This window comes from Salmo salar, chromosome ssa14, assembly GCF_905237065.1.
Source record: "Salmo salar chromosome ssa14, Ssal_v3.1, whole genome shotgun sequence".
NCBI classification, from domain to species: Eukaryota; Metazoa; Chordata; class Actinopteri; order Salmoniformes; family Salmonidae; genus Salmo; species Salmo salar.
In genome coordinates, this window is record NC_059455.1 from 12,678,480 (window position 1) to 12,693,073 (window position 14,594).

Genomic DNA, 14,594 nt, shown 5'->3' on the forward strand with positions numbered 1-14,594 from the left:
AAGACAATGCCAGACCTCATGTGGCTGGTGTGTGTCAGCAGTTCCTGCAAGAGGAAGGCATTGATGCTATGGACTGGCCTGCCCGTTCCCCAGACCTGAATCCAATTGAGCACATCTGGGACATCATGTCTCGCTCCATCCACCAACGCTACGTTGCACCACAGACTGTCCAGGAGTTGGCGGATGCTTTAGTCCAGGTCTGGGAGGAGATCCCTCAGGAGACCATCCGCCACCTCATCAGGAGCATGCCCAGGCGTTGTAGGGAGGTCATACAGGCACGTGGAGGCCACACACACTACTGAGCCTCATTTTGACTTGTTTTAAGGACATTACATCAAAGTTGGATCAGTCTATAGTGTGGTTTTCCACTTTAATTTTGAGTGTGACTCCAAATCCAGACCTCCATGGGTTGATAAATTGGATTTCCATTGATTATTTTTGTGTGATTTTGTTGTCAGCACATTCAACTATGTAAAGAAAAAAGTATTTAATAAGATTATTTCATTCATTCAGATCTAGGATGTGTTATTTTAATGTTCCCTTTATTTTTTTGAGCAGTATATATGTTTGTGCTACAAGCGGTCAATTTGCAGTCTACAAATGATTATGTTCCAGCACCCTGACCATCCGCTCAAGAAAACATTGTCTCGCAGATGAATCTAGTTGATGATCCCTGATATACATATGCATTTTGGAAGTGTTCTACATCTGTAAATTCCACCGGTCCTAGTTCTGGGACAATTCAGGATCAAGGATGTCTTGTCAAAATGTAGACTAATAGCCCTGCAGTTAAATTAATGAGAGAATACATATCTCTGAGCTAATTGGTCATTTTTCATCATCATATATCTGTCATTAACAGAATCATACACTGAGGGAATAATCTACAAACGACTTCACGGAAAAGCAAAGCCCTTCTGTGTGTTTAACTGAACAGGCTACTACCCAGCAAACAGGGGACGTTCTAAGGACATTAAGCGACGTTCCTATAAGGTCCTTTTAAGGGTTTTGGCGAGACATTATCCCACTGATGTTCTGAGAACGTTCTAGGAACATTTGAACATGATGTTAACCTTGGGACTATAAGAGGACATTCAGTACAGGTTATTTTTATGTTCATTAGGAAATGTTACGTAAAGGTTCCTATTTGGTTCTGATAGGACGTTATCCATGGAACATTTAATGACCACAAGGGGACGTCGCATGATGGTCCCAAGGGAACGTTCTCTGGGGACCTTTGTCTAGTTCCCTGTAAGTTACCAGGACGTCCGTGAGGACCATGTCTCAGTTTTACTAGTATGTTCTCGGTACTTACTGTTGCTGTAATAAACACTGTTACTCCAACACAGTCTGCATTTGGGTCTTACCTGAAATGTGATAACCGTCAGGGGACTATGACACAATATCCCTTGAATGTCCTAAAAACGTCCATGGGGATGTTCCCAGAACAAACTGGGAAAATAGACAAAACCTCCAGGGGAACATGACCGAACATTCTAAGAACGTCCCATAAACATCCTTGGGGACGTCCCCGGAACAAACCGGGAACTAGACAAAAACATCCACGAGTCAATGATACAACATCCTAAAAACATCCTAAAATCGTCCCTGGGGACATTCCCGGAACAAACTAGGAAATAGACAAAACCTCCACAGGACCATGAAACAACATTTCAAGAAAATCCTAAAATTGTCCTTGGGGATGTCCTGGGAATAAACCGGGAACTACACAAAACCATGACACAACGTCCTGACGACTCAAGGCGACCATTTTGCAAGGTTCCGGGGACGTCCTAACGACTCATTTTTGTTTGCAGGGTAATGACTACTGAGAAGTTTGAATAACGCACATACAGTTGCAGAGTTTACCTGTTATTTACATGGCTATCCAATGCTCTATCCCCTAGGACAAGACAGACTGCTTTAACCTCATGTGTAGAGAGAGGGGTGGGGGTCTGGCACTGCAAACACACATTAAAGCACCATCTTCTGAACATTTTAAAACAGACACCTGGAGTGCAAATGCCACCCACATCAACCACAGTCTTCTTACCTTCGCCAGGTCCACTAGCGTGTTGGCCTGATCGTTGAGTTTCCTCTGCTCCATCTTTACACTGCGTAGTCTGGGCAGAGGCATGGGGGTTGGAGTGGGGAGAGAGTGGGGATAGAGGGCAGGGGTTGGTTTGTCGGTCATCAGGGTGAAGGTGGATGGGTGGAAGGGGGGAAGAAGCAACACATCTTTGTCAGGAGAACGCTCTCTGGGAGCACGTGGAGGAGAGAGAGCCTGCATGCATACATAAGCATTCCCAGTCTTGATCATCGCCATACCAACACATGCAAAAATGCAAAGAAATCTATGAGTCAAAACAAAATAAGTCTCCCCCCACACAATTCTGTCAATAAAAATGTATAAATAAAGCCTTTCATAAAGGTGACATGCCTCTGTATGCTTCCAGCTGTCACACCTTTCCAGCTAGCTCAGTGGCAGTCCGTCAGAGAAACATCAGTCATTGGGTGAGCTTGCAATGACTTGTGAGTGATGTGCACTTATGGTGTGGAGGGTGCTAGTGGGGGAAGGGCCAGAGCCTGTGAATGTGACATACAATAATTCTTGCAGTGGCACTTTAAATTCAATCTATGGCACTGACCGATAAAACAGAAAAAAAGTGGTTACGTTAAATGACTTTGTTGATTTAGGATTTTGACGTACTACACTTCCTAAACACTGATCTTCTTGATCTGGTCGCCCTTGGAAATGACATTCCTTATCTAGGATAAGGTAAATAAAGGTTCAAGAATGGTGTATCACTCTCAATAAATACTGAAATACCTTGGAGATTTGTGCGTTGGTTTGGAGTGATGACGCCAGTCAATCAATGGATCAACATTCTGGTGACTTGATCAGGTAGAAAGTCCTCTATAGGGCTAATTCTGATGCAATGACATTCAAGGACATTCATTCATGTGCAAATTGGGAGATCACAACAAAGGCTCTGTTTTCGGCTTCATCTAACGAGAGAGGCTTAGTTTGGCACTGTCCTTTCTAGCTCGTGCCTGTGAAGGAAAGGACCCGAGCTGGGTACAAAAAAATTATTCTAAAACGGTTTACCAGGGTACTACTATGGTGGGTAAAGATACCACTTGGTTTGTGCTCTTTATTGTGAGTGTCTGATATGGCTGAGTGTTGATTTGCCGTAAAAAAAACACCCCAAAACAAAATAAGACTTTTTATACCCTGAGGATATGTGTTTTAATACAAAATCAGGAGCAAGGATGGGTCTGCCAATGCCGGTTAATATAGTCTACACATTGTAGCTATATTAATCATGGTAACATCATAGATGGCGACTTCATTGATGAATGGACTCTGGCCAAGCCGACAAGCCCCAACAAGCTCATACTGCCAGATGCCTCTCACTTTCTTCAGACACCCCACTACCATGTCATCATCAGTGGTAATGTTGATGCTTTTTGTCATTCCATTCAGAGGATGAGGGTAAATGGAACATTAAAAGGAAACCAAAACAATCGGCATCCAGCATTTGAAGGTTCATGCATGTCAAAACGCAGACATGGAGAGAGAGAATGTAGAGGAAACAGGAGGAGAAACATAGAAGACTCAACTTACTTCTGAGCTCTGCAGTGATAGAGCAAAACAAAGACAGAACACAGTACAAAGTTTTAAACCCCACAACATCCACGAAACATCCACGAAACAAGAACCATTACACTTCTCACTGTGGGTGGTGTGTATATGTGTGAGACAGAGAGAGAGTATGCACAGGTGTGTGTGTGTGTGTGTTAGAGCTTTGCTACCCAAACCGGGCCCTGTCATTATACATTGGGTTAGGGGCCGGGTAGGGCCTATTTTTTCATCAATAACTAGGGTACGGGCAGGGCTCGGGTATCACTAAGTTGATCACTAACATTTTGAAGCTGAGCCATTTGCTTGTGCTCTGCTGTGCAGTACTAAGTTCATAACATGGTGTCAGAAGTGCTTCAACCTCGTCAAATATAAGACATGAGAGATTATTTCACAGAAAATAATAATGTTCCTTGAGTTTTGTCGGAGTTTAGAGTGACGAAAAGTAGCTAACCGCTCTCTCATGTCTCTTCATTGAGCAAAGCAGCCCAAACGGGCCATTGCTATGGATACTCACAGACTCAGAGCACCATGAACAGAACGCATGCAGAGCGAGCTGCGCGCAGGCAGCGAGTGACAGACAGAGTGGGGCAGCTAATGGATTTACTAACAGAGGAAGTTATTTTAGATTTCGGGTTTCAGGCAGGGCCTTAAATTTGGCAGAAGCAATTGGGCATGGATAGGGCTCGGGCTTAAAATTCATGCCCGTGCAGGGCTTTAGTGTGTGTGTGTGTGTGTGTGTGTGTGTGTGTGTGTGTGTGTGTGTGTGTGTCAGGTGCAGCTGCGTTTTGTGTGTGTTATTATTTGTGTATACTACTGAATAACACAACTAGCTAACTGAACACATAGGATATTGTCACAGGAAATGGCAGAGAGAGTAGGAAAAGTAGGACATTATAACAAACACTACCAGTAATGCTGCTGGCTAGGAGTGCTGTTAGGAATACACAAATACAGCTAAATACTGTTAGTATGATAGCAGTGCAACTAAAACCACTATTACTTCCTACTGCTTCAACAACAAATAACAATAAAGACAATAACATATATTTAACAACTTTGAACAGGTGGTAAAAAAACAACTAAGTGTTCACATAGGCTTCAGGCATGCTTACAAGGAAGTCATATTCTTTGGGAAATGGTACTTACTGATGGATGGCCTGTAGAAACTTCCGCTGGTGTTTGCGCACCTTAGCGTGATCTATCTTCTTGACCAGCTTAGTGTGTTTGTAGATGAGCCATGTTTCCCTGAGTACATTGGCAGCTGTGTTCTTTACCTGCGGAACAATGAGGAAACAAATGTGAATCCTTACAACATGGGCAAGGTGTCACGCAGTGTTGTGTTCGAGACCACATAAAGCGAGACTGATTCAAGAGCAAGACCGGAGCGAATTGAGTCTGAGTCAAGACCAAGACCGGAAGGGGGGCGAGATTGAGTCGAGACCGAGACCAAAAAAATGCGAGTCCAATTCAAGACCATGATTGGAATTTTGTCAAATCGTCACCATAATAAGAGTTCAAAATGTCTAATATTTCTATGTTCATATTTCAGAACAACATATGGATTCTTTAGACATTCAGAATAGTGAAAAAAGCATTCTGAGGGCAAATAGAGCCACTATACACATTTTTACTAACCCAAACCCAGGGGGGAACAATTAGGGCCTTCTACACTTTAAGAGAAAGGCTAAGGATTTATAAAATAAAAAAATATATATTTTCAATGATGTTCCGGTTTAATCTCTTATATTTTTGTTGGAAAGGAAAGGGTTAACACGGAATTCTTTGGTGGTCCCTGGAAGATAAATCTAGCTAGCTAAGTCAGCCATTGGCTAGTGTCACGGGTGTCGTAGGGTAAAGACCAAGGCGCAGCGGGTTGCGTGCTCATCATTATTTTATTTATAGGTGAACACGAAAAAACAATAAACAAAGAACGACACATATACACAGCAGTGCAAAAACAATCTCCCACAAAGGGACAGGTAGAAAACAGGCTCCCTAAGTATGACTCTCAATCAGAAACAACGATGTACAACTGTTCCTGATTGAGAACCATACCAGGCCAACAAAAAAAACACAACATAGAAACCCTAGAATACAAAACAAGAACATAAACCAAAAACCCCGGAACACATAAATCCAACACCCCTCTACATACACACACACCCCGAACAATATAAAACAAATACCCCTCTACCTAAATACATAGCCCAAACCGCATGAAACAAACACCCCCTGCCACGTCCTGACCAACCTATAATAACAAATAACCCCTATTACTGGTCAGGACGTGACAGCTAGGCCATCAGAAGCTTGATAGAAGGCATCTGCCATTAACTGTATTAGGGCAAAATGCGGGAGTGACTGTGAAATCAACCAATCACATTGACTTGCAATGGGTGGAACCCTTTTTACAGAAAGTATGGAAACTTTTGCCTTCTTGAAGGCCAACAAGTCACTGTGCAATAGCGAGCAGTAGCTTTCCCACAGTCTAGCTAGCTAGCTTTTGTTGTAGGCTAGTTTGCAGCAGCTGCAGCAGGTGTTATCGAAGAGGATGTTGTTGCTAATTTGTTAGGTTCTCCCTTTTCAAGAATAACTTTCAACAAGAATTTAAGTTTCAAATGATTATCATCTGGTGAGTGGAAATGTGTTCTTTATTGCAACTCGCATGCTGTTAGCCATCTCCTTGAAAATAGCTTATGTGTGTAAAACATTGTTTACACTTTAGATCACTGGTTACTTTGTGTGCTATACATGAAATGTTTTTTTGCAATGGGAAGTAATAGTTGTCCATTTCGACTGGGAAATGCTTAGCCTAATGGTTGTGTTTTTGTATTCTTATGATTGGGACCTACTGGCTTATTATGTCTCAGTGAATGGACTGCTTACTTTCCATCAGCCCTATGCAGGGGTGTAGTGGTGCCTGGAGAAGTGGGTCCTGTGTGAAAAATCCTGTTTTCCTATAGATTTTTCTGATTTTCACTCTCAAAATCAAACGTTTTCAAAAAAAAAAGACAAACATTTGAGGTCTGGGAAAAATGTGAAATATATATTTTTTGGAGGGTGTCGTTGCCCTTTAATTCAATTTAGCAAAACAAATGTCCTCCCCATTGATACAAATCAGAATTATATCATTTTGTCAGGTAGGCTTACATTTCAGTCAACATTTAATTGGAGCGTTTTTTAGGGGAAAGCATTTAGAAATGTTCATCTCTTGGATTCTGGGTGAAACATTGTTATACTCAGAAGTATAGGAACATTAGTTACAAAAGAGACATGAGGGGTGCCATAAGGAAGCTTGGGAGGGGCTGAGTACAGGGAACATGATCGCATGTGGCAGTACTGATAAGGGGAGAAACCGTTTAAGGATCATATCACTTTGCTCCCTGCTTAGCAAGATTGATGCAATGTTTAGCGATAAGGAGGAGACTCCACCCAAAGTGGGGTATGAATACTACCACGGGGGAAGCCATGTCTGTGTCTGAATTACAGCTGTATCAACCCTTTGGGAAGAATTAAACTTGGTTACGCTTCTCTAGTGTCCGTGAGTTATTTACTCTGAAAATTAGAAACTAACATTTGGCGTTGTCGGCAGGATTCACCACGATTTACAGTCAAACCAAATAGTCCAGATCAGTGGAGCAGGAGCTGGCAACTGTCACAGGTGTCGTAATGTAGAGACTAAGGCGCAGCGGGTTGCGTGCTCATAATTATATTTATTATAGCGAACACGGAAAAACAACAAACAAAGAACGACAGCTAACAGATTTGCAGGCTATAACTACAAGCAGTGCAAATACAACTACCCACAAAATAACCAAACCAAACACACACCTCTATATAGGACTCTCAATCAGAGGCAACTAGAAACACCTGCCTCCAATTGAGAGTCCAACACCCAATCCTAAACATAGAAAACTAAACTAGACAGACCATAGAAATGCATACACAACACAAACCCTCTGCCACGCCCTGACCAAAACTAACACAATTACTCCCTCTGCTGGTCAGGACGTGACAGCAACAAACAAGGTAGGCAAAGTTCCTATACCTGTTTCCACATCTTGGGGAGATGAGAATTGTAGGCTAAACAATTATAGGATATGGACCTGGAGAGCCTGAGTTTAAAACCTGTTGTTTAAAACCTGCGGAACAGTGTGGCGCGAAATACAAAATCTCAAAAACCTCAAAAAAATGTCAAACATACGACTATTTTACACCATTTTAAAGATACACCTCCTTAAAACCTGTTGGGGATAGGGGGCAGTATTTGCACGGCCGGATAAAAAAACGTACCCGGTTTAATCTGGTTACTACTCCTGCCCAGTAACTAGAATATGCATATAATTGTTTGATTTGGATAGAAAATACCCTAAAGTTTCTAAAACTGTTTGAATGGTGTCTGTGAGTATAACAGAACTCATATGGCAGTCAAAACCCTGAGACAAATCCTGACAGGAAACTGAAATCTGATGTGTGGATATCACTTCAAACATTTGCCATTGAAACACACAGGGGCTTGTGAATCATTTAGCACTTCCTATGGCTTCCACTAGATGTCCCCAGTCTTTACAAAGTGGTTTGCGTCTCCTACTATCAAAATTGACTGAAAGAGAGGCTGTGGAACTTGGTCACAGGGGATGGGCCATTACCATTGCGACGTCGGCGCCCATGGGTACTCTCCCTTTTCGAAACGTTTTGAAAAACAATGCAACCGTCCCAATGGAATATTATTGAAGCCCTGGTTGAAAAAGCCCCTAAAGATTTATGTTATACAACGTTTGACATGTTTGAATGAACTTAAATATATTTGTTTTGCTCATTCCTGACGACAAGTCAGACGCACACGGTACATTTTCACTAGCCTTCGGAGCACGATAACACTATTGGGACATAAATTATTAACTTTTTTGAACAAAACTACATTTGTTATGGACCTGGGATTCCTAGAAGTGCCTTCTGATAAAGATAATCAAAGGTAAGGGATATTTACATTTACATTTACATTTAAGTCATTTAGCAGACGCTCTTATCCAGAGCGACTTACAAAATGGTGCATTCACCTTATGATATCCAGTGGAACAACCACTTTACAATAGTGCATCTAAATCTTTTAAGGGGGGGGGGGGTTAGAAGGATTACTTTATCCTATCCTAGGTATTCCTTAAAGAGGTGGGGTTTCAGGTGTCTCCGGAAGGTGGTGATTGACTCCGCTGTCCTGGCGTCGTGAGGGAGCTTGTTCCACCATTGGGGTGCCAGAGCAGCGAACAGTTTTGACTGGGCTGAGCGGGAACTGTGCTTCCTCAGAGGTAGGGGGGCCAGCAGGCCAGTGGTGGATGAACGCAGTGCCCTTGTTTGGGTGTAGGGCCTGATCAGAGCCTGAAGGTATGGAGGTGCCGTTCCCTTCACAGCTCCGTAGGCAATCACCATGGTCTTGTAGCGGATGCGAGCTTCAACTGGAAGCCAGTGGAGAGAACGGAGGAGCGGGGTGACGTGAGAGAACTTGGGAAGGTTGAACACCAGACGGGCTGCGGCGTTCTGGATGAGTTGTAGGGGTTTAATGGCACAGGCTATTATATTATTATATTATTATATTATATAATATTATTATATTTACAATAGTATTTTTGATGGTTGATTGTTCCAAGATGGCTCCAACATTTATAGCCTAGACTTTTTTTCTGGGCATACCACGTCGTTTATTGCAAAGTGTGATTTCCCAGTAAAGTTATTTTTAAATCTGGCAAAGCGATGGCATTCAAGACATGTTAATCTATAAGTCTTTGAATGACAATATTACATTTTAACTATGTTTTCGAATAGTAATTTTGTAAATTGTAGCGCTAATTCACCGGAAGCATTTGAGGGAAAAGATTTTCTGAACGTCATGCGCCAATGTAAAATGCTGTTTTTATATATAAATATGAACTTTATCGAACAAAAAATGCATGTGTTGTGTAACATGATGTCCTAGGAGTGTCATCTGATGAAGGTTGTCAAAGGTTAGTGCTGCATTTAGCTGTGTTTTGGGTATTTGTGATGCATGCTAGTTGCTTTGAAAATGGCTGTGTGATTATTTTTGGCTGGGTACTCTGCTGACATAATCTAATGTTTTGCTTTTGCTGTAAAGCCTTTTTGAAATCGGACAACGTGGTTTGATTCAGGAGAGGTGTATCTATAAAACGGTGTAAAATAGTCATATGTTTGAGAAATTGAAGTTATAGCATTTATGAGGTTTTGCATTTAGAGCGACGCAATTCCACTGGCTGTTGATTAGGGTGGGACGCAAGCGTCCCACTGGCCCAGACAGGTTAATCCAACCACGTTCTCCGATTTCAAAAAGGCTTTACAGCAAAAGCAAAACATTAGATTATGTTAGGAGAGTACATAGACCAAAATAAACACACAGCCATTTTCCAAGCAAGCATATATGTCAATAAAACCCAAAACACAGCTAAATGAAGCACTAACCTTTGATGATCTTCATCAGATGACACTCCTAGGACATTATGTTATACAATACATGTATGTTTTGTTCAATCAAGTTCATATTTATATCCAAAAACAGCTTTTTACATTGGCGAGTGATGTTCAGAAAATGTATTCCCACCAAAAACTTCCGGTGAATTTACAAAAATACTCATCATAAACATTGACAAAATACATAACAATTATTTTAAGAATTATAGATACAGAACTCCTTTATGCAATCGCTGTGTCAGATTTTAAAATAGCTTTTCGGCGAAAGCACATTTTTCAATATTCTGAGTACATAGCTCGCCATCACGGCGAGTTATTCAGACACTCGCCAAGTGTCTGAAATAATAATAATAATAATAATAATAATGTTTGAGAAAGTTGAATTATGACATTTTGTTGTTTTTGAATTTGCCGCCCTGATATTTCACTGGCTGTGTCCCGCAGGTCCCACGTAGCCCATAGAAGTTAATGCGTGGTAGGAATAATTTGACCACAAACAGTGTGTGTGAACCTCAAAACCCTCCCTAACCGGCTGAAGAAAGAGAGACAAAGGCGTGCAATGCGACAGTGATTTTTAACACTTCTATCTTTTAACACTTCCGAGCCATAAACCGGGGTGCGGGCAGTAGTAGTGCTGAAAGCGCGTGTGGAGTGAGCGAGGAGAGAGAGAACGGCTCAGGTGAGAGACTTGTGTATGTGGGAGAAACGGATGTATCTATTTAGATATTGGAATCGGGACATTAGCCAGGGCCATCAAATGGGACAGGCAACAGTTACATGTGCCGTTGGGAAGATGAACTGTAAATTATATTTGAAAAAGACATGCTAGAATGAAGTGCTGGGAGAAGTGGGGGGGGTCTACACACTGAGAACAATTTAGACTAAGGATGCATTGAGATACTGATCTTTCATTACCAGACCACTTGCAACAGGAAAACAGGGACAAAGGGGAGCTGTAATGAGAAGAGTTATTACCGGCCATAAAAGGTTCAGTTTATAAATGTACATTCTAACAGGGATGATGTGTGCTAAATTGAGAAGCTGGAATTCGAGTCCTAGACTCAAAGTAAGCACCAAGGACTGTCATTCTGAACTTGGGTTGGATAATTTATAAAATGTTGTAGTTATGATTTGGATACAGAGAGAGAGAATTGCTTTTGAACGGTGTGGGGGCGCTGCTAAAATGTATTAGGCCTAGGGGGAGGCTCCAGAAACCTTATCTCTAAGTGTCCTCCGACAGGGAGGTTGTTAGAGAACTCACTGAATGAAAGCTTGGGTCAACCATGAAGGTTTTTTTTTCTCTCTTTTGTTTTACCATGTCATCAGCAATTTAATGTTCAATCGCATCGATACATAGAGATGGCTGGATGTTTCAGTACAATTAATTGCATGCATGGCTCATAGTCTGTGTTTTGTGATAAAACCCAGGATGAAAATGAAGGAGAGGGCATGGAGACCAGCATAACATGGGCATAGAATGTAACGGATGGACGGTTCTTTCCCCCAGTTTCAGTCGCATTAACCTGTTGGGGCTAGGGGGCAGTATTTTCACGGCCGGATAAAAAACGTACCCGATTTAAACTGGTTACTACTCTTGCCCAGAAATGAGAATATGCATATAATTAGTAGATTTAGATAGAAACACTCTAAAGTTTCTAAAACTGTTTGAATGGTGTCTGTGAGTATAACAGAACTCATATGGCAGGCCAAAACCTGAGAAGATTCCATACAGGAAGTGCCCTGTCTGACAATTTGTTGTCCTTCTGTTGCATCTCTATCGAAAATACAGCATCTGTGCTGTAACGTGACACTTTCTAAGGCTTCCATTGGCTCTCTAAAGCCGCCAGAAAGTGGAATGGGGTGTCTGCTGTCTCTGGGCAAAGTACAGCAGCAGAGTTTGTAAGTGGTCAGCCTGGGGACAGTGAGACTGAGATGCGCGTTCACGAGACTTCTCAATTTTTTTCTTTCAGCCTTTGAATGAATACAACGTTGCCCGGTTGGAATATTATCGCTATTTTACGAGAAAAATAGCATAAAAATTGATTTTAAACAGCGTTTCACATGCTTCTAAGTACGGTAATGGAATATTTTGATTTTTTTTTGTCACGAAATGCACTCGCGCATTACCCTTCGGATAGTGACCTGAACGCACAAACAAAACGGAGGTATTTGGATATAACTATGGATTATTTGGAACCAAAACAACATTTGTTGTTGAAGTAGAAGTCCTGGGAGTGCATTCTGATGAAGAACAGCAAAGGTAATCTAATTTTTCTAATAGTAATTCTGAGTTTAGGTTGCCCCAAACTTGGTGGGTGTCAAATTAGCTAGCCTGTGATGGCTGAGCTATGTACTCAGAATATTGCAAAATGTGCTTTCGCCCGAAAAGCTATTTTAAAATCTGACATAGCGTTTGCATAAAGGAGTTCTGTATCTATAATTCTTAAAATAATTGTTATGTATTTTGTCAACGTTTATCATGAGTAATTTAGTAAATTCACCGGAAGTTTTCTTGATTGAACAAAACATGCATGTATTGAATAACATAATGTCCTAGGAGTGTCATCTGATGAAGATCATCAAAGGTTAGTGCTGTATTTAGCTGTGGTTTTGGTTTTTGTGACATATACGCTTGCTTTGAAAATGGCTGTGTGATTATTTTTGGCAGGGTACTCTCCTGACATAATCTAATGTTTTGCTTTCGCTGTAAAGCCTTTTTGAAATCGGACAATGTGGTTAGATTAACGAGAGTCTTGTCTTTAAAATGGTGTAAAATAGTCATATGTTTGAGAAATTGAAGTTATAGCATTTTTGAGGTATTTGTATTTCGCGCCACGCGATTCCACTGGCTGTTGACTAGGGTGGGACGAAGTTAAGTGTGTTGTGAAGTTATTAAACATGTACTTTTATTTCTCTTTCCTTTTCAAGGTTTCGTGGCACATAAGTGATCCTTGTTCCAGAGGAGGGACTGATGTATATTGACTAATTGATTTGAGAATGTTTTAGTATGTTTATAACTGAAGAAGTGCATTAGGAGTAGTGACTAGTGTGTTATGGGTTAGGTGGAATGATATATGTGCAAATGTATCTGTAGCAGGAGGAGAGGTGTTTGAGACAGAATGTTAACTTAGGGCTGTTAAGTGGGATGGAACGTGACTGCAGTGAAGATCTGTGGGGGCTCATAAATAAAGGTTGTGGTGATGGAGGAGTATCATTCCCAGAGACTGTATATTGTTACAGGAGATAGCTCATAGGAGAGGAAGGACAGCTAACTGTACACAATATAGGGATTTAATTAAGTTAAATTGAACATTACACATACCCAGAGATAGTGGTGGCATTTCAGACACTATGGTAAACTTTCAAGAAACCTGACTCAGAGTTTTGTTAGGTTGGATATTCTTCCAACTCATTAATCTCTTTCCCAATTTCTAACAGCTGGCGAACACTTGACAGATTACATGCAGCAGTTATTGTCTCGGCAGTCGCTCTAGCAACCATAATTGAAGGAGGCTATAGTCATGGGCCATGTTAGTAGTAGCAGGGGTTACTTTAGTAGCATTGTTGGGATATCAGGTTATGAGGACTCGTGCCACATGGCTTGGTAACTGGTAACTGGGAGACCGATGGGTGTACAGGGGAGGCTATTATTCAAATGTCACAAATTAGTGATCTTGCCATAATTTTTACATTTACATTTACGTCATTTAGCAGACGCTCTTATCCAGAGCGACTTACAAATTACATAATAGGAGAGTCTATGTAGTCAGGAAATGACCCATGTGTTGCAGTGTGTATAGGACACGGGCTGAATTCTGGAGATTGAGTGTACATCAAGATACACCAGGTGGGGGTGTTGGGACAGCGTTGGTATGGTCCACACACACTACTCCTTACAGCACCTGCAGCCGTAAAGATCGTCATGTCTCTCCTCGGTGGGTGCATAGTTCTCACGTGAAGTGAGGTCCAGCTGCATAATCGGTGAGCTTGAAGACACCATGACAGAGGAAGCGGAGCGAAAGAGAGAGAGAGACCAGACTGTATGTCACGGTTGTCGTAGGATGAAGCGGACCAAAGTGCAGCGTGATTATCGTTCCACATATTTTATTGAACTGTGAAACTATGCAATACATAGAAAATAAACTGAATGAACAAAAACAACAAACCGTGACGAAGCGTTAACATACACGTACTCAAAATCAATCTCCCACAAACCCAGGTGGGAAAATACCTACTTAAGTATGATCTCCAATTAGAGACAACGATGACCAGCTGCCTCTAACTGGAGATCATCCCAAACAAAACCCAACATAGAAATACAAAACTAGAACCTAACAACATAGAAAATCTAAACTAGAAAAAAAAAATGTCACGCCCTGACCTACTCTACCATAGAAAATAACAGCTTTCTATGGTCAGGACGTGACATTGTAAGACATGCAGATGGGTTGGGTCTGGGAGCTACGTTAAA

The 14,594-nt window shown here is 41.4% G+C and overlaps 1 protein-coding gene across 1 annotated transcript in view; it reads right to left on the bottom strand.

The window, feature by feature from the left end:
• Nucleotides 1-14,594, bottom strand: part of LOC106568959 (small conductance calcium-activated potassium channel protein 2) — a 67,497-nt gene that overhangs the window by 2,755 nt on the left and 50,148 nt on the right. The window contains 2 exon segments of the mRNA XM_014139848.2: nt 2,054-2,123; nt 4,793-4,920. Of these exon segments, the coding sequence (XP_013995323.2) occupies nt 2,054-2,123; nt 4,793-4,920 (198 nt within the window).